This window comes from Sphaeramia orbicularis, chromosome 17, assembly GCF_902148855.1.
Source record: "Sphaeramia orbicularis chromosome 17, fSphaOr1.1, whole genome shotgun sequence".
Classification (NCBI taxonomy): domain Eukaryota; kingdom Metazoa; phylum Chordata; class Actinopteri; order Kurtiformes; family Apogonidae; genus Sphaeramia; species Sphaeramia orbicularis.
In genome coordinates this window covers 18,976,224-18,995,755 of record NC_043973.1, presented here as the reverse complement: position 1 = coordinate 18,995,755, position 19,532 = coordinate 18,976,224, and the positions used below count along the sequence as shown (strand labels likewise).

Here is a 19,532-nt window from a genome sequence, read left to right as displayed (position 1 = left end):
CATTAAAACCAAACAATAAAAGGATTATAAAAAAGAAAGTCCAACACTCGAAAAGAAGTATGAAGTTTAATTTATAATCTCCCGCTCCCTTACCCCATCCTTCAACCTACCCTAAATTCCTATGTCAGATCCCATAAGTAACTCAAAAATCATACACATATCAGACTAAATTCTTATTATGCACAAAACACAAAATTGGTATACGTATCAAGGATGGACTGCCCATTTTGTAGCAGCATTTCACATTAAAGTAAACTCAGTTTAAAGCAGTATTGTATAACCAAGTAACTAAGTAGAATAGACAATTTGTAGTTTAAAAATCTAAAACTAGAACTTTTGTAAATGTTTAAAAAAGCATAATTTATTATCTTAGTATGTACTGTTGTATATCTAAAGCAGGGGTGTCAAACATACAGCTCGCGGGCCAAAACCAGCCCACCAGAGGGTCCAATCTGGCCTGTGGGATGAATATACCATGTGCAAAAAATACACTGAAGATATTAACAGTCAAGAGTGTCAAACTCATTTCAGTTCATACAGCCCAATTTGATCTCAAGTGGGTTGAACCAGTAAAGTAATAGCATAAAAACCAATAAATAATGACCGTTCCAAATTTTTCTCATGTTAATGTGAGAAAATTGCAAATGTAAAATCACATGATGAAAAGGTTTACATTTACAAACTATCCTTTCACAAAAAATATAAATAACCTAATAATGACCTGGAATTTCATTAGAAAAATAAATACAATTTTAAAAATGTTATGCCTGTTCCTAAATACTTTGTGTCTTTGTAAATCCACTATGTTCTATGAGTTGTAATGCACATGTGTAAGCGCCGAGGCATAATAGTGTTCTTCAGAAATTTCAGGTTGTTCAGGTTATTCACATATTTTTGTGAAAGGATAGTTTGTAGATGTAAGTATATTTATAATGTAATTTAACTTTTGTGTACTGAAACAAAGAGAAAAAAATGGAGTTGTGATTATTTATAGGTTTCATACTGTTATTTAACTGGTCTAGCAGCTTGAGGACAAATTGGCCTGACTTTTGCCCCATGGCCCTGAAGCAGGGGTGTCAAACTCATTTTCTTCTGGGGGCCACATTCAACCCAATTTAATCTGAAGTGGGCTGGACCAGTACAATAATAGCATGACAACCAATAAATACTGACAACTGCAAATTGTTCTAGTGCAAAAAAAAACATTCAATTATGCCAGTATTTACATTTACAAAATATCCAAACAAAAAAGATGTGAATAACCTGAAAAAAAGGAAATTTGTTAAGAAATATAAATACAGTTTTATTAATATTATGCCTCGACTTACCATTTTTATACATATGCATTACAGATCAGATCTACAAAGGCACAAAACACGTAGTAACAGGTGGAATAGTGTTAAAATTCTGCTTAATTCTCTTCAGACATTTCAGGTTGTTCATATTTGTTCAGGTTATTCACATTTTATAGTTAAAGGATAGTTTGTTAATGTAAACATTTCATAATTTAATGTTTTTTGCACTAAATCAAAGGGGAAAAAATGGTGTTGTCATTATTTATAGGTTGTTATGATATAATTTTTGAGTTCGATGCCCTAACTTGCACTTTGTAAATTCATCTTGTGGGCCGAATTGGAACCTTTGGCGGGCCAATTTTGGTCCCCGGGCCGCATGTTTGACACCCGTACCCTGAAGTAAAATGACTGACACCCCTTCTTCTGAGCCCAATATTAACAAATCTAGACCATAAATAATGCTTGTAACAATAATATTTGCTTTAAACAACCAATAACAAATTCCTACCCCGGATTGTTAGTGGGAAATACAACGCTGCAGTCCAGTTAAGGAGGCTATCTTCTTCCTTTATCTCTGAGGTATAACATGTAGTAAGCTGACCTGCCACACAAGAGCAAAGACACACTATGCTACACTACAAAGTACAAAGAATTATCAAACAGCTGTAACTTATAATGGTAATCAGTGCATTTCATTTATTGGTGCTAGTGGAAGTGTGCATGCTGCTTCACTGCTAGCACTGTAGCATACCTACACACAACAATCACAAATGTTATGAATTACACCTGTTTTTCCTGCTGTGAAAAAAACAGCTTCTGCTTTGTGTTAACTTCTCAGCTGTTTTGGTAATCAGGTAATTCCTGTAAACAGTGTTCACTAAGGTATAATAATATGTAGATAGTAATTTAGGCTCTTCTATTTGTGAAATTGTGTCCTTTACCTGAGCTACAAGACTCTTCGTAGAAAATTATAAATAGGATGTATGAAGTAGAGAACAAGTCAAGTCAAATGTGAATATTTACAGCAGCTGCAGTTTATTGGACTGAATTAAGTTCCATTACAGACAACACAAAGTGAGGAGTAAATATAACATCACTCAGCAGACAGTTAAAATTTTTCCGATAATTCATCAATGCTTTACAAAATGGAGTCTGAAATAGGCAATCTGTCAACATTTCTTCTGAAAATGATATCATCATAATCTACTGAAATCATGCCACTGCAGAAGGAGAGCATGACAATATAATATCTGTACGTACAAATACAAAAAAAAGGGGAAAAGGGTGTTTGGTCTCTTTCTTTTTTGTTTTAAATAAGATCTGAAAAGGAGCCGTTTCAATCGTCTAGGAAATCATCGTCAAGGTTAACGTCTGAGGTGTCGATGTCGTCCAGCTCCATGTTGTCCAGGTCCACTTCCAGCTCATCCAGAGTCTACAGAAAGATAGCACAAAGAATAATAATTTACAACCACTTATTTTTTTATTTAAAAATACTATTTATATGAAAATGATCTTACATGGTAGATTTGGAATTGTGTGTTTTATCGTGTAAAATTTACTGGGAAAAAATTTTTAAAACCCTTACCTTATCTTTTTGTGACTGTGAAAATGTTGGTACTTCTTCCTCCTCCTCCTCCTCTTCCTTTTCTTCTTCATCCACAGCTGCTGGAGGGGTGGGTTCAGGCTTTGAAGGTGTAATAGCTGCCAGTGCTGCAGGGACGGAGTCAGCCTCCTCACTCTCCTGTGTCTGCCAGACAGAATCAGCAAGATAGAAGCTTTCTGTAAAATTATGCTGCTTTTAGGAAATTACTGATACTGTTCAATTAAAAATACTGTAGATGCACCTTTGTGACGGGTAGAGGGAACGTTCCCTTGGGCTCATATCCCAGAGCTTCCTCCAGAATGTTTCTATCTTCATTGGGCTGAAAGAGGGAATATGCAGTTTAAGACTGTTTATACAGTTTTCTTTTAAGCATTATACTAATAAAGAATTATTTTCTGTATTTCAGATCTGTACTGTTTGTGAATGTCAAAGCTGCACAACTCACCGTGATGAGAGGATAATCTGTAGCAGGTCTGGAGGTGCCCAGACAGGTCTCTCGGAGGTAATGCTCAGCGGCAAAGGCTTCTCTGAGCCCGGGGAACAGATTCTCATATTCTGTAGGGTCTGCTAGCGATTCAGCTGCCTGCGAAGGAGATGAAAAACAACAAGCCATGGTAAAGAAGAAGCCAACCTTTATACACATATCAGAAATAAAAAAAACAAAAACAAAAAACATAATAATAATAATAATAACTAATTCAAGTGACAAACCTTCTGGTTGACTTTCGCCAGGTTTTCTCTCCACAGTTTGACCACTCGGGACACCTGGCTGGGCAGGTAGGTGCGAGCCAGGAAGGCAGCTTCAGGTAGTCTGTTAGTCCTGATCAGAAGCTCCAGACACTGATCCAGTCTGTTGGAGAGAACACAACATTGAGAAAGGTACCTGGGCCATCCAAAAAAAAAAAAAAAAAAAAAAAAAAAAAGAAACAAGGCCAGTGGTGTGTTATCACCTTTCCATCTCATACATGTGGTACTCACTTTCCCTGCAAAAAGTAGGTCATAAAGGCCACGTTGTTCTTTCCGTCCCTCTCTGCCCCCTCAGCCAGCTTGCCCACCATAGTGGCGTTACCAGAAGCTGTAGCGAGGAGCAGCAGACCACCGTAATCCTGGGCATGGTGCAGGCACTCCTGGGCCAGGCCGAACTGGCACTTGCTGATAGCCAGCTCTGCTAACTGCTTCCACTTCTGCTCAGACTGCAGGGATTACAATGATATGCATATCAGAAAAGGAGTGGATGTACAACCAAAAAAAAAAATAAAAAATCAAGGTCTAAACATATTGCAGCTTTTCCCAACTTTGGTTTACCAATTAACATGATTATTCATAGAAAGGAAGATTGGGCTTCTGCGTTCATTCCCACTGTAAAGACCCAAACTTCACTGCTGAGCATAAAAATGTGCAGAGACTAGCATCTACATCGTACCTCTGCCTCTACAGCCAACTGGTAAGCAATCTTTAATTCACCGAGCTGCAAAGCAAGCTCAAATCTGTGCTCTGGGTCTGTAGATACAGCCAGCGCCTGCTGCTTGAAACCCTGGAAAGACAAAGGAACATGTTAAACCAACATGCTACATGCACCTAATCAGGATTCCCCTTTTATCTAAAAAATAACATCAGCCGTACAATTCCAAACATCTTTTAGTTAGTTGATTATATTGAATATAAAGAGTGACAATAGTTCAATTAACTTATTTATTTCCATACCTGTTTCTCCAGGAAATGGGCCACCCTGGTACGCTGCTCTTTAGGAATTGTGGGTAGCACTTTATCAGCCATTCCAAAGTCTCTCCTCATTACTGCAGTCTGGTACTCGAGGACAGAGACCAGTAGGGAGTAGCTGACGATGTTGAGCTCCTTATCCCCCAAATACAAACGGTCATCTTTGGGGATGTAGCCCAGTAGGTACATGGTTCTACGCAGGGACAGAAGCAACTAAATCAACTTTCTGAGCTTGGCTGCTGCTCGTCCAAATGGGTGTATGTAACTATCAAGGTGTTATTCTTATAGGAAATACATTTACATACTCAAACATTCTGACTCTTACCTGTCCAGATGAGCAATAGTCACAATCTCCCCTCCAACATAGTAGTTGAGTCTGTTTACTGAACTGGTGTAGATGAAGCAGTCTCCTACCCACAGTCCAGTCTTGACGATCTCATGAATTTCTCCCTGAACCTGAGACATCAGAAAGACAGCGGTTATGATAAAAAGAAAGCATCAATATTCTTGCCTCCCATTTTAAATATACAAAGTACAAAAAGATAAGCAGTGCTATGCTAAAAGGCAGAAATTGAGAAGAGCCTCCTCCAGGAACCCACCTCAAAAGCGTCTTCAATTCCGTCTTCTGTGACTCCTTCATTGTTTTCTTGGGAGGCGGCTACTTTATCTGCCAGGTAACGCAGAATGAAAAATGACTCCTCTGTAGCTATGCACACCAGCTCCCCAGAGTCGGACCAGAAGATCTAAATAAAAAAAGTATAAGAAAGGGGATATGTGAAAGTCAGACTGGCACACTAAAAAGTTATTAACATAACTCAGAGGATTTCTCATGTAGTTCTTTTAAATAAAGAGCACCCAATTACTCAACTGTGGGAGTATAAATAGCAAAAACCAAAATTTCCTAAAGTCCTTATTTTGCCCTTTTTGTTCCAGCAACTCACATGTTTGGGCTGGATCTCAATGCGGCGGATCAGTTCTGTGTTTTCCCAGTCGTAAAATGCAAGGCCATTCACTGACCGGACTCCAAGCAAGAAGCCTCCATAGATCCCTGCAGGCAACGGTGGAAACACATTAAGTTAGGAAGAGAGTTGGAACTGTGCCCAACCAAGAACCAAAGACAAATTACACAAACTTACCTTCAGCTCCAAAGTCAGGCTTAAAAGATTTCTTTTCTTTGAAGTTCTTGAAGATTTTGACGATACTGCTGCTCTCTCTGATGGCATATCTAGTTTAAACACAGTGAACCAGTACCATGAGTTAAACAGAGTGGTTACATATTATTATTAAAGGTGAGAAAAACAGTAAGATAATCAGATAATTCTCTAGTAAAGTTTCTTTTTAAAATCAGTTAAGGTGTGACTCAACATTTTCAGAAGTACAGGGCTTCATCACGAATTCTTGTACTTACTCAGATGAGTCATGTGCCCAGACAAACTCCTGTGCTGAGCCAAAACTCTTGTTCCTCAAAGCCATAGCAGTATAGATGATATACTCTCCATCTCCGCACACCACAACAAACCTGAAGGATACAAACACATATAAATGAGTGTCAGAGGGCCTTGAATGTAGATTCATACTCTGCACCACCCTGCCTGCCAAACACAACCATTTTGAGCTGGTTAAGTCTGTATTTGTACCTTCCGTTGGGGTTATGCTGAATGGTTTGTGGGTAAATCTCACAGCTGCCCATGTCTTTGACAGCCAGTGGCAGTCTCTCTCCGTCCTTGATTTCAGCATCTCCCATAGCCTTCAGGTTAGCCTGCTGGATTTCACTGTGTTTGGCCCAGATGATTTTTCCGTTGGTGTCCATAGACATGGCCGGCTCCTCACGACCCACCTATACAAAGACATTCATTTTGATTTATGGATGATATTTCTTTTGATTTCTTCGACTGATATGTCCTGATAAGGACTCTCTCAATCAAAACAATAACAAAGAAATAGTGGTACATGACATCATGGAGTAGCATGGAATCATAGGACTTGTTTTCCTCTATCATTGCAAAAACTATCTGACATAGCTAAGAAAGAATTCACTGTCTCAGATGAGGCAATGACATTTTTGTGACAATTTTAGGGTTTTTATGTTTTGTCATTTTATTCTATCGAAATAAACTTAAGTAAAGTTATCTTAAGGTTAGTTAAAGGAATATGACACCTCTGACAGAAAACCAAATGAAACAGGGCATTACACTGAACAAAATTATGGCTTTGAGTTTGAACATTGCATTAAAGATTTTTACATAATGTAAGTTCACAAGTTATCAAAATATACAACATGGTCCCAGTTGTTTAAAAAGCAAAAACAAATATTATTAATTTTGGCTTTTGTATGTAAATTTAAAAAAAAACCCTCTGGCTGTCAGTCTTCATAATCAAATTAGAGAAATTAATCTTTTCCTCTCACCTTGATAATGATGCTGCCTTCATCGTAGCCCAGTGCCACATTGTTAGAGCCTCTGAGTCCACACACACACCACACTCGCTCCATGCCATAATTCAGAGTGCTCTCTAGGCGGTAAGTGCTGGAGTGCCAAATTCGCACCGTACCTATTGAGACAGGAGATAATATTAAAGATAAATGAATCAAAGATGAGCCAGTGTTGTGATAAACAGAGGTCGAATTCCTCCTCACCATCCTCTGATCCGGTGATGATGATCGGCAACTCTGGGTGGAAGCTGACACAAGAAACATTCTGTGCGTGGCCCTCTAGTGTCTGAACACAGGTTTTATTCTACAACACACAGAGGAAAAAGTTGTAGCACACTTCTATCAAGTGCTCAAAGAAAGAAAGAGACAGGACAATGGCATATAAGCATATAATTAACCCTGACAGTTTTAAGCTTCTGTTTTTATGATAATCATTGGTTAGTTTTGTTAATAGTGGATCATTTGTATGAGTTCTTCTTCTAATCTGTGTAAATATGTAAATGAAAAGCACCAATAATATATCAGAAACATTAAGGACTTTTTTTTACCTGATAGTCCCAGATTTTGACCTGGCGATCATCAGCCCCTGATATAAGATAGGGCTTGTCTCCACCACTGTAGTAATCAATGCAGTTAACTCCTTTCTCATGACCTTCCAAAGTAAAGTTGGGAGATGAGGAGCCTAACTGCCAAACCTACAACAACCCAGAGGACATAAAAAAACAACATAAGACTGGCACTTCCAATATTAATTAAAAAGACACAATACTTTATATGTGTCTGGTATATTTAGTCTTAATTAAACTAGAAACAGCTGAAAGTGACAACAGCATAAACTGGTGGTTCCCACCTTAATTGTTCTGTCTAGGGAGGCACTGGCAAACTGATTATTATCCTTGGGATTGATAACAATTTGCATGACATAGTGAGTGTGACCCTCAAACACTTGGCTGCAAGACCACTTCTTCTCCCAGTCCCACAGCTTGATCAGCATGTCATCTACAAATACACAGAAAAATATTTACGCTCATGATCACATTCAGTCAGTAAATATGTATTCAAGAGGTCAAAACATCACAATTTTTGTGTTGTAGGTGTATAATCAATCATAATAACATTGTTGCATACCACTGCTGGTGAGGATGTAGGGTTGGGTTGGGTGGACAGCAATGCAGCGGATGTAGTCTGAGTGAGCCTCAAACATATGGACCCGCTCCAAGGTGTTGTAGTTAAACACACGGATCTGCATGTCATCCTGTATGAAAAGAAGAGAATTTTTGCTTATCAAATCCACAGCACACATAGGTAATGGAGAAAACATTAAATATCAAAATCATCCAGTGTTAAAGAGTAAAAACTTGTAGAATTCTAAATGCAAACACTACAGTGTGATTCATTACTCAAAATTCAGCTGACCATAACACAATATTCAAAGCGTTTCTGAGCTCTGATCTCAGTACAAGCAAGCAAATATATCTCACCGCTCCAGTAATGACCCAGTTCTTCCTTGCAACAAATTTTGATGCTCTCACAGGGAGGTCACACACTTCAAAAGTTTTCACCAGTGTCTGTATGAAAGGACAATATTTGGTTAAGCGTTTCCCCAACTACACATTTGATAGAGTCTTTTATTGCACCGTGATGTACTGATGCCTGTATGTTTAGCCATCACACATTATTTAGCATAGAGCAGTCCCGGTAGTATTTGGTTGTACCTGTGTTTCGTGGTTCCACACACAGACACTGCCGTTGTACAGACTGGCCAGCATCCATGGCTCAGTGGGATGAAGGTCCACACTCTTCACTCGGTCCGACCTGGCCGTCAGCCTCCGCTTGATGTCCAGCCTCAGAGGCTAAAGGGCAAAATGAGTTTGGAAGTGTTATTTCCAAATGGGCAACTATTGTATCAAAAGATATTCCCGTATTTCTTAACAACACTGATTCGTCAGCTTAAGGAAACGGAGTGGCAGATGTGACAGTCAAGCCAAAGCAATGTTAGCATGCTAATATTTAGCCGTACACATTCCCTACAATTATTTTATCATAATGTCGTATAAAATCCTTAACGTTTTATTAGCTAAAACTCTTAAGACAAAAATTAACATATCTAAAGCCAATAAAAGTCAATGTTTTAACTGTTAATAGCGGACAGTTTCAAGCTTCCAGGTTAGGTCAAGCTAAGTAGCCGCTATGCTATTTACAGGAGCACTTTATTTGACATCGGTTCAGAGGTGTTTCTTGATAAATAATATGAATCAAGTACGTATAGAAAAACTAAAAGTGCACGAATGTATTTTTCAAAGCCTCTTACCATCCTTTATCCCCTGATGTCGCAATAAAATCAGCTAAATCTATAAGAACAATTGCAGTCGGGGTCCAAATGTTGCGATTTCAGTGAACGGTGCAGTGGATACTGACGTGGAACTTCCTGAAACCTGATCTCGCGTGATTTGCGTCTGAAATGGTGACGTGACATGAAGGGAGAATCAGCTGCAGCTACAAAGCATGAAGGTAAAATATAACAATTAACATGCTAATGAAGTACAAATATAAAGTACTTCTCATGAGTACTTGTGTTAGAGACAGTCTAGGTCTAGTCAGTTTTATTTTCGAGGCAAAATCATTTTCCAGCTTCAGATATTTCTGGCATTTTTTTGTACTTTCACTGTATTTAACTTTTTCATCCTCCTCCTGTCCAGTGAAAACCATACATCAGCAGGTGTGTTGATTATGAATGTTTGTGATCAACTGAGGGAAAATTAAACAAAATCCCATCTTCTTAGGCTAAAGACACTGCTGTGTTTTTTGTTCTTTGGATTGTCATTGTCACATTGTTCTTTTTTTTTTGAGGGTTTTAAATTTTCTTTCTTTTTTATTCTTTTTTTTTTTTTTTTTTAATTAGGAATAAGTGTAAGAGTGATATAATATGTTCCCTTTCATCATATCATGGTTAAAAAAAAAGACAAAAATAATTAAAAATACATTGAAAGTAATTATGATTTGCAAGTAACACAGATGTACTCTTATTCTCAGTACTTGAAACTTTTTTTTTTTAAATCAGCTAAAATTTGCTTTGAGGTCTTATGTCTGTGTTCATAATAAATCAATATAAGTGAATCCCCAAAGGAACTTTGTGTTGGTAAATGCAATATGCAAATTTACAGGATTTCAGTTCTGTTGCAACATGTTGATGGTCATATGAACTATGTTTTCAGGTCAAAAATGTCCAATTTCATCACAATTAATGCTATATTTTCATGTCACAAATGGCCAAGTTATATTTTAACTGAATTTGCCTGAAAAACAAATATTCTATTCTTTTAGATTCCCCAATTTTTCTTACAAGATTATAAACTACATATCACATGTTTTATTTTTACAGGTTGCAATATGGAGTATGGTGCTGATCCATCCTGCTTATGTTACGCAAATACATACATTAAGAATGTCACACGTCACTTTTTAAATCAACAGTTTTCTAATAATAAGCATTTTTATAACGAAATAACAATTCTATATTGTTATTTACTCTTTAGTATGATGATAAACTATACAATAAATAATTCTGATACTTGTTTATGCACAGGGATCATTTGTGGAAACGGTGACATGGCTGCTGAGCATCAGTATGATGGGATCCATAACAACCATGTCACATCCGTCCACTGCCACATTTTGTGTTTTTGTTAAGCTGTTATTGTTTTAGATCCACAATACTAACATTTATGAATAAGAGGAGAATTAGCAATAGTAAGTATATAAGTTTATTACTAAAAAAGTACTGGTACTGACCAGATCATCATGGGTAATGTCACGTCCGTCCACCAGCAAAAGTTTTCACATACATGTGCTATTCAAAATCCAATATTTCTGAAAATATAGCTTCCACTGTCAAATAATATCAGTAGTCTGTGCACAAATGTATTAGCATTATTTCAACACAGTTCTATGCATTTCTCACAACTTTTTTTTTTTTTGACAAAAATGGCCACTCATTTGACCCCCTAAGTAAATTTTAGCCGAAATACATAGTTCCTATTGAACAGTAACAGCAACAAAAAAATACATATTATCATCTCATGGAATATTGATGAATTTCTGTAGATTGAACAATTTATAAAGTAGTTCAAATGAGCTCAAACTTAAACATCTACAACAGTAAATGCAACATAAACATGAATATAATGGTAATGTCATAGCTTACTAGCTCTAACCATTTTTACTGGACAATTACTACTAACAATGACTTTACTTTTCATACTATAATGCAGAATCTATACTTATATAGGAATAATTTCAGTGCGATAGTATATGAAAACTTCAAATATTTCTTCTACCAGTGGTTTGATACCATCCCTGAATAACAAGTTGAGATGTTATATATTGAGATATATACTTGTGCGTTATCAAGGGAATGCAAGAAAAGCCAAAGTTTAAAAAGAAAAAAAAAGGAACTAGAAGCACTCTGAGAGCGCAGACCTCCGCCAAGGCTGATCAGTGGCCCCCCCCCGTGGGCCCCCCCACCCCCGATCACCACCAAAATGTAATCATTTCTTCCTTATCCCATTTCCAACAAACCCTGAAAATTTCATCCAAATCTGTCCATAACTTTTTGAGTTATGTTGCACACTAACGGACAGACAAACAAACAAACAAACAGACAAACAAACAAACAAACAAACCCTGGCAAAAACATAACCTCCTTGGCGGAGGTAAGCATTTAGATATGAGTATTAAAAATTTGTTGTTTTATGAGAGTGAAATAAGTTGATGTGTTACCCATGGGTATATTGTCACATATTTCCTCCAGCAGATGGCGTTGCAAGCTTTGGTTTCATAAATTACCCTGATCCCTCAGTCCCTCAGCCTATTAACCTTTTCAGTAAAGCATTCATGTGTTTGGTTAAAACAATTTTGACATCGTTCTGACTGAACGTTTCTCCCAAATTCCTGATAAAAATGTTATCAGAGCCTTTATTTGCAGAAAATGACAACTTAGGAAGAGCTCACCAATCCTTATTGGCTTGAGTAACCTTGAATATGTATCACAGCTTTCATTCTTAACATGCTTTCACCTAGTCTTTCACATTAGTGATCAGTACTTTATTTCCCTTCTGACCCAAAAATGCAAGCGCATCAGCTTTGATTGATGTCTTTTCTCTTGGTTATAATGGGTTCATGATGTCTTCTGATATTTTCCAGACTTGCATGTGACTGTACTAGGGGTTGACAACGTGCACTTCTTGAGTTGCAAATAAATAAATAAATGAAAGCATAATAATTATCATTAACATTCTCTGTTTTAACATTTTGGCAACTAAAATGTGCTTCATGTCATGTTGTACCTGCTTTTGATTGACTCTTTTTCTGGGTCCTTTTTTTGTTCTTTTTGACCAAAAATGTTCCTTTAATTAGGAAAGGTTACTGACCTGTTGAGTACACCCAAGACTACAAATACAAATGTCTTAAAATGCTATTAGGTTTCTATGAGTGACAAACTACCTCTGCTTTAGTGTTACTTGCCTGACCTTTAAAACTGATCAATAACAGGCCAACATTCACACACAGCATGGTTTAGTCTCAAAAGCACCTTTATTTGTTGTAATTCATTCACAGAGGAGCACACACAGACCTTTTAGAGCAAGTATATAAATACAAAAACAGACATTTGCCTCTTTATTCTTTTCTCTTGAACACCTGAATACAAACTATGTCCTCACACGTCAGCTCCTGTGAATAGAAACAAAACAAAAGGACAACATTACCAGGTACATTCAGTTGCGTGATCTCATTTCACATTTAGCTCCAGTCCTGATTAAAAACTTCCATAGTGATCGTATTGTGAGCTCACCAGATAGAGTTTTTCGTCTTCGATCCAGTGCTTCCAGCCTCGGTTGGCCTTCTCTCCTTTCTGTGTGCACACCAGCTTGTCCCCCTCCCACGTCACCAGACTCTACATGATTACATAATGTACTTTAATCACTGAGCTTCTCTGACAATTTTGACTGTCCGTTAAAACTGTCATGTGAAATTAAAAGTGTAAGCCACTTAATTTAAAAGCTCTTGCCACCTTTTACTTCTTCCATAGAAATGCCTTTGCAAATTATGCTCTGCAGCCATTAAGACTCCAATTAATATTGCTTTAATGATAATGTACAGTTCACAGAAACAGTAGGGGGAGAGTATTTACGCTTGTTGTGGGCAGAAAAATCTTTAATTTATTGCAAAGCCTGCCTCTGTGGAGTCTGAATATTGGCATATAACAGTAGTGAGTCTTTAATTACTCATGCTATCAGTGATTAACACTAATAGTCTTTACCTTTTTTCCTTTACCATCAGTCATTGTATATAACTGAAAAAATATGCTTTTTCATTTTTACCAACAGTTGCCTTTACGTCAGGCTCAGGAAGTGTTGTCTATTTGTTGGAAAACTCATGGTGACTCTTGTCAAGGGCAACATGAGGTGTACCCACCTTGATGTTTCTGTTGTCTAATCCCTTGGTGTACTCATCAAATTCCACGCCTACGGTGAAGGCCAGCTCATAATTCCTGAAGGTGCTTAGGGTTTTGAACTCAAACTTGTCTCCATCTTGAGTAACAACCTTGGTCTGAGACAAGGAAATTGCAATTTTCCTTGTGGCAAAGTCAATATCTGGGACCGGAATAGAGAGGCTTAGTCATACAGGATGTTCAAAGCAGTCAAATTAGAGTCATCTGAGAAAATGATATCAGACAGGCTGATATAATAGGAAGATAAGTGACTTGCAATTCTTGGAATATATTTTTTTTTATTTATCTCTTTGTGTTTAAAAAGATTATGTAGCTTCTGGAAATGGGAAAGAAGCAAAAGTATATGATCACTTCTGTAACTTGTAACTGAAAGATCAATAGAGCAAAGAAATATTTTACTTGTGTATTTACTTGTGTAGGCTGTGACCCCTCTTAAAACACAACTAAGACATCACACCCTTAAAACCCCCAATAAAATGAAAGACGCCTTACTTAATACTTTCAGATACTCCTCAAATTTGTCACTGGTTTCCAGTATCCATTTCCCACTGAAGTCTGCAGGCATGGTGGCAGCTGGTAGGACTAGACTTTAGACAGTGGTGGAGGGGGTAAGAGCAGGGCGTCCTCCTCCTTTTATTTGAGTCAGGGGGCACGAGGCCACAGAACTATTGATAAGTGAGTTTACAGCTTGAAGGCGATTGGTAGTGGCAGTTGTTTTGGAAGGGGAGGGGGAAGACTCACCCTTTTGTTTCAGTCTTTACAGAGTCACTGGGGGAGGTTGGGGAGGTGAGTGGGCATGTATGTGCACGCCCACGCCCACACACACCGCTGTTCAGTTTTATCCCTGATGTGAACTATATGTACACTCAGTGATGGGCAGTGTTCAATGTACAGACAGAGGCAGATATTTTGTAACACGTGCTACAGATTGCTCCTTATTTGACTTTAGTCTGTGGTAAACTCAAATACTTGGTTTGAACTCTGATCATTTGGGTTAATAAAGTTCAACTTTTCTCGCAGTACAAAATCTACACCAAAAGAAAAAGAGTTCAACCGGTGGTGGATTTTGAAAGGTTAATGTATCTGAAGGTGTATGGCTGATAATAGTTTGGAGATGGAAAAAAAAAACATTATTTGATAGATTGGCTGATATCATCACCATGCATTTATTCTACAAAATGATGATGCTGAAAATGCCTTATGAATTTTTGAAATTATTTTCCACTTTACTGGATAACACCAAAGTCAAAGAGGTAAAAACCTAAAATAAATCTGATTTTTTGAACAAACTCACAGTAGTTAATTAATCTGCAGCTGAACATGGAACAAACTGTAAAAAAAATTCAAATGAGCATGATATTTATCATCAAACAAAGCTATTATTCTCCCTCAAAGTCAGTATTTCCAGTTTTGAAGCCAGCTGTTAAAATCAGCACTGATCTCTTCCAATTCAGATAGTTTTTGGTCCTTTCAGTACCAATTACAGTTTTTCACAATTGCATTTTTCTAAAGCAGCACCCCTTTTCTCAGAACTGTAAACACAAAACCCAGAATTCAAACTACATTCACAAAACCTCTCACTCTTCTTGCAAAAGCAAACAGTTGCCTCAAAACTACTTTACCTGCACTCAAAAGCAAACACTGCTTTCAGATCTCACACACACAACCAGGCAACATGTAGACACTACAGAGCAGTCATTACACACTACACAGCAAAATGGAAAACACTGCATCAGCACACGCAGAACATAATGTTTATTACATATTGTAAATACATTTAACAATTCTAAAAAGACCATTGAAAATTGTAAAAGAAAAGCACTTTAGTATAAAACACTCACAAATCTTGTACTTCTTCAAATCTAATGGATGACAGATTCCTTCTGCCTCAGCATCATGTCTTTGTGCAGCATCTGTCTAGAGGACTTCATCCACATCATCCTGCCTTAACAACACTCCACACTTAGGTCACCGCAGATCATCTCTATTGCTTCTAAAAGATTTTCTCTGGTATATGGGTTCAGTTACAGACCTTCCACTACCATGCACAGAAACATTCCTCTATTGGGTTCAGTAAAGGTCTCTATGGAGGAAGGCAAACATTTCTGAAACTCTGGCTGATACTGAACCACTCCTGTGTCTGGATATTGTCCCAAACCACATCATAGGCAGAATCTTCTGCCTCTCAGGTTGTTTCCATCCATTGTTGGTGTCTGGTGCACTCTGAACTGGCTTCATCATGTGCAAAATACTGTGTTCAGTTTTGAGTGGTTGTGTCTACCTGATGACAACTGTGCTGTATTTGTGTTTAACGTTTGCCTCCTGTGTTCACCATTTTACAGTTCATGTACACCACAGTAAGAAATGTGTGTATAGTTGTGCAAAAAGTGTGCTACAGGTGTGAAAATTGTCTCTAAGTATGAGAATCAGCTTAAGGTTGTGCTAAAAGAGTGTTTGATTACTTTGATAACTGCATTTAGGCCATTGAGAATTTAATTCAGAGAATGAGGTTTAGTGTTTGAGCAACTGAGAAAAACTGTAATCACAAAATGGGTCTGTTTCAACCCATGAAGGTTGGGCACTTTGTGTGTATGACAAAATATATATATTTATTTTTTATTTCTTGTATTTGCTAACATTATTAATATATATATATAATCTCACATGGGTGACATGGTGGTGCAGTGGATAGCACTCGTGCCTCACAGCAAGAAGGTCCTGGGTTCGATTCCAACACCAGTTGAAGGGGGTGGGACCTTTCTGTGTGGAGTTTGTATGTTCTCCCTGTGTCTGCGTGGGTTCTCTCCGGGTACTCTGGCTTCCTCCCACCATCCAAAGACATGCACTGATAGGTTAATTGGTTAACCTAAATTGTCCATAGGTGTGAGAGTGATTGTTTGTCACTATATGTCAGCCCTGAGATGAACTGACGAAATGTTCAGGGTGTACCCTTTGGCTATAAGTAGCTGGGATAGGCTCCAAGTGACCCTAGTGAGGATAAAGCGGGTTCAGATAATGAATGAATAATCTCACATTTCGATGTACACAAACAAGTTTTGTATTTCTCAACTGTAGAATCTAATACAGAATGCAGCAGAATCTAATGCAGAATGTATTGTTTTTCATGCAGGAATATGTGGAAATTCTCTTCTTCCACTGCTTGCTAAGAAAAATGAGAGGTGAGTAAATTTGTTCCAGCTACAATTCACAAAGTGTGAATGTTTTGTCTTGCCAAAATTTACATCTATGAATTATTTTGCTATTGCTGAAACACGTTCACATATTTTATGTATGCTGAAACGCTTGTGGCTATAATTCCTTTTTACTGGATGAGGAAATCCCTCTTCTGTATTTCAGCATTACCTTAAAAAAGGGGGATTTTCCACTTAAAAGATCTTGTTTTGTTTTGTTTTGTTTTGTTTTACTTCAAAACATGTTGGAAATCAGTAGAATGTCTCTCTAAATAACAGACGTGAATACAGTGCATGCTGTTCTTAACAGAACTAATTCATAGAAATGCTCTATTTTTCCATTGCCTGCTAGTGAAATTGAGAGGTGAGTACATTTCCTCCAGTCACAACCCACATATTTAGTGTGGATGTTTTGTCTTGCAGTACAGAATCTACATTCCTGACAAGGAAAATATTCAGCTGCTGCTAAAAATCAGCTCACATTTGAATGTGTACTGGAGCAGGTTTAGTTTGTTGCAGTTTCTCTGCTTTTACTTGGACCAAGTGAACATCTTTCATTCCTCCATCTTGTTTTTTTTTTTTTCTAACACAGCTTTTGGGGGATTCTGTTTTTATGTTGTTTGCTGATAAAAATTAGACTTCAGTAGATTTCATTGAGCCAGACAACACACATATTATTAGGAGCACTTTATTGAGAATAAATGCAAATAGAGGCTTGATTCCACATTAAACTCTGTTTGGACCCCTCCCTGTGAGCATAATTTTTTAAACCAGCCAAAGCAAGAGCAGGGAAGATCAATAGCAAACCCCCTGGGGAACTATAAATAAATAGTGCCTGCAGGTAGATGCTGGGCTGGCAGCTGGGCATGAATGCACAAAAAGCAGCAGGGAAGGGAACAGCAGGGCAGACCGCTGCAGAAGCAAAGAAGCAGCAACTGAGTTGGACAGTTAATATAGACAACCCAATTGGTAATAGTGACACACAAAATGAACTGACAGAGCAGCTGATTCAAACACTGCATGGCCTGAAATCTCTGCTGGAAACTCCACAGGCCTCTCTTCAATCACTGAAGATTCAAAGGTGAGGCTCTAATATTCCATGTGCAGGGCAAATACAGGGTGTTTTTAGATGTTAAAAAAAAAAAAAAGTGCACCACTCTCACAACAACACCACAGTCCAAACACTGATCAGAGTAAACTGAATTAAAACTCAGTGTAATAAAACTAAAAGCCAACATGGATTAGAATGTTATCTGGCCTTAAATGTCGATTAGGCAGAATATACTGTATCTCTACGATCACTATCACTATAAAAAGCAGAGACTGGATCCTTAACAAGAACAGGCTCAGTGACCAGAAAATGGAAACTGAAGCAACAAAAAATCCTGGAAATATGTTTAGATTCTCCTCATAAAAAGTAAACCATTCAAACAAATAAGGAAAGTGCATTTTAACTAGTGCTGTCAAACAATTGAAATTTTTAATCAGATTAATCACAGGGTTGCTGTGGATTAATTTTGATTAATCATGATTAAATATCATGCATTTTTAATGTATATTAATCATGTTTCATTTTGCATGAGCAAACAGACTCAAGAAAGAAGGGAATATATATGCACTTAACATGTTTATTAAACACCTTCAACAGTTTCAACAAAACAACTTGAAACAACTGTTCCGTCTTGGGTTTTCTGTCCTCATATTTCCATCCAGAGGACCAACATGCTGTTTAGTGTCTTCCATCTTTTTAGGTTGGTTCTGCTGCCTGTCACTACTGGATCTGCAGATGGGTTAATTGCGTTAAAATGTTTAATCAGATTAATCATGATGATGGATTAATCTGCGTTAATGTGTTAATTTTGACAGCCCTAATTTTACCATATTAAATTCAATCATCTTTAAGTTCTTGAAGACTCCTAGGATGAGGAGACAAGGTACATTTCCATCCACTGCCACCAAATGACAAAATGTTATAGTGACAGGAAAAAGTATGTGAATCCTTTGAAATTTCCTTATTTTTTGTTTTTAGATGAATTGTACATAAAATGTGATCTGATTTGCATTTAAGCCACAAGTACAGACAAACACAATGTTCTCAGACAATGTTCTCAACTCATACAATTATACTATTTTATGTCTTTATTGAACACAACTATAGAACAGGACTTTAGAACAGACTTTAGGACAGGAAACATTCTAAAAGTTGAAAGACTTCACTCCAGAGTTATTTACACTCTAACCCTATTTACACTTCCAGTTTTGTTACATAAGAACATGTCATATTTATTAAGAGCCATTCAAAAGGAATGGCTATAGTAATACCACCTTTATACTAAATAAAGCATATTAAGGTCATAATTCATGTATAATAACTTCTTTACTCACTCTCAGTATGCAGAAATTACATTATTGAATGAAGACTGAATGAATGTTAATGACCCACTAGTTGTGTAGTATAGTCTTTAATGTCCTTAATAGTAGTAATAGTTACAGTCATTGATGAATGATTTATAAGTTTAGCTGTTACATGATCGACATTAGATTTTGTGGTTCAATGTCACACCTAGAAATCTAGTTTTATTTTGTCTTTATAATTCAACCCCATCTTTTCTCTTTCATGCATTTTTCTCATCAATGTTTACTAGGTTCAGGATTAATCTATTTCTGTTAAAACACAATTTATCTTATAACACATGGAATAAACAGTCTTACACCCAGCACTGTTCCTAGAGGGACACCGTAGGTCATGTTTTTGCATCATTAATACTACTACCCCATTCTC

At 37.3% G+C, this 19,532-nt stretch overlaps 2 protein-coding genes and 1 long non-coding RNA gene across 3 annotated transcripts; all 3 read right to left on the bottom strand.

Moving 5' to 3' along the window:
• Nucleotides 1–2,307: 2,307 nt before the first annotated feature.
• On the bottom strand, nt 2,308–9,477 carry copb2 (COPI coat complex subunit beta 2). Its single transcript, XM_030160320.1, has 22 exons — nt 9,360–9,477; nt 8,764–8,901; nt 8,530–8,616; nt 8,177–8,303; nt 7,899–8,047; nt 7,597–7,743; nt 7,253–7,352; nt 7,025–7,167; nt 6,255–6,454; nt 6,026–6,136; nt 5,754–5,842; nt 5,559–5,665; nt 5,217–5,360; nt 4,943–5,073; nt 4,603–4,810; nt 4,322–4,432; nt 3,877–4,091; nt 3,610–3,748; nt 3,344–3,481; nt 3,140–3,217; nt 2,881–3,042; nt 2,308–2,727 (listed from the first exon to the last, which is right to left on the bottom strand). Exons 1-22 carry the CDS (start codon nt 9,360–9,362, stop codon nt 2,632–2,634), a joined length of 2,823 nt encoding a protein of 940 aa, XP_030016180.1. The 5' UTR covers nt 9,363–9,477; the 3' UTR covers nt 2,308–2,631.
• A 3,184-nt stretch (nt 9,478–12,661) lies between these two features.
• rbp2b (retinol binding protein 2b, cellular) lies at nt 12,662–14,144 on the bottom strand. The gene is made up of 4 exons (XM_030160318.1): nt 14,052–14,144; nt 13,523–13,701; nt 12,900–13,001; nt 12,662–12,778 (listed from the first exon to the last, which is right to left on the bottom strand). Exons 1-4 carry the CDS (start codon nt 14,122–14,124, stop codon nt 12,725–12,727), a joined length of 408 nt encoding a protein of 135 aa, XP_030016178.1. The 5' UTR covers nt 14,125–14,144; the 3' UTR covers nt 12,662–12,724.
• Nucleotides 14,145–17,424: 3,280 nt separating this feature from the next.
• Nucleotides 17,425–19,515, bottom strand: LOC115437162 (uncharacterized). Its single transcript, XR_003937921.1, has 2 exons — nt 18,629–19,515; nt 17,425–18,204 (listed from the first exon to the last, which is right to left on the bottom strand). It is a non-coding gene; the product is annotated as an uncharacterized LOC115437162 (long non-coding RNA).
• Nucleotides 19,516–19,532: the final 17 nt, after the last annotated feature.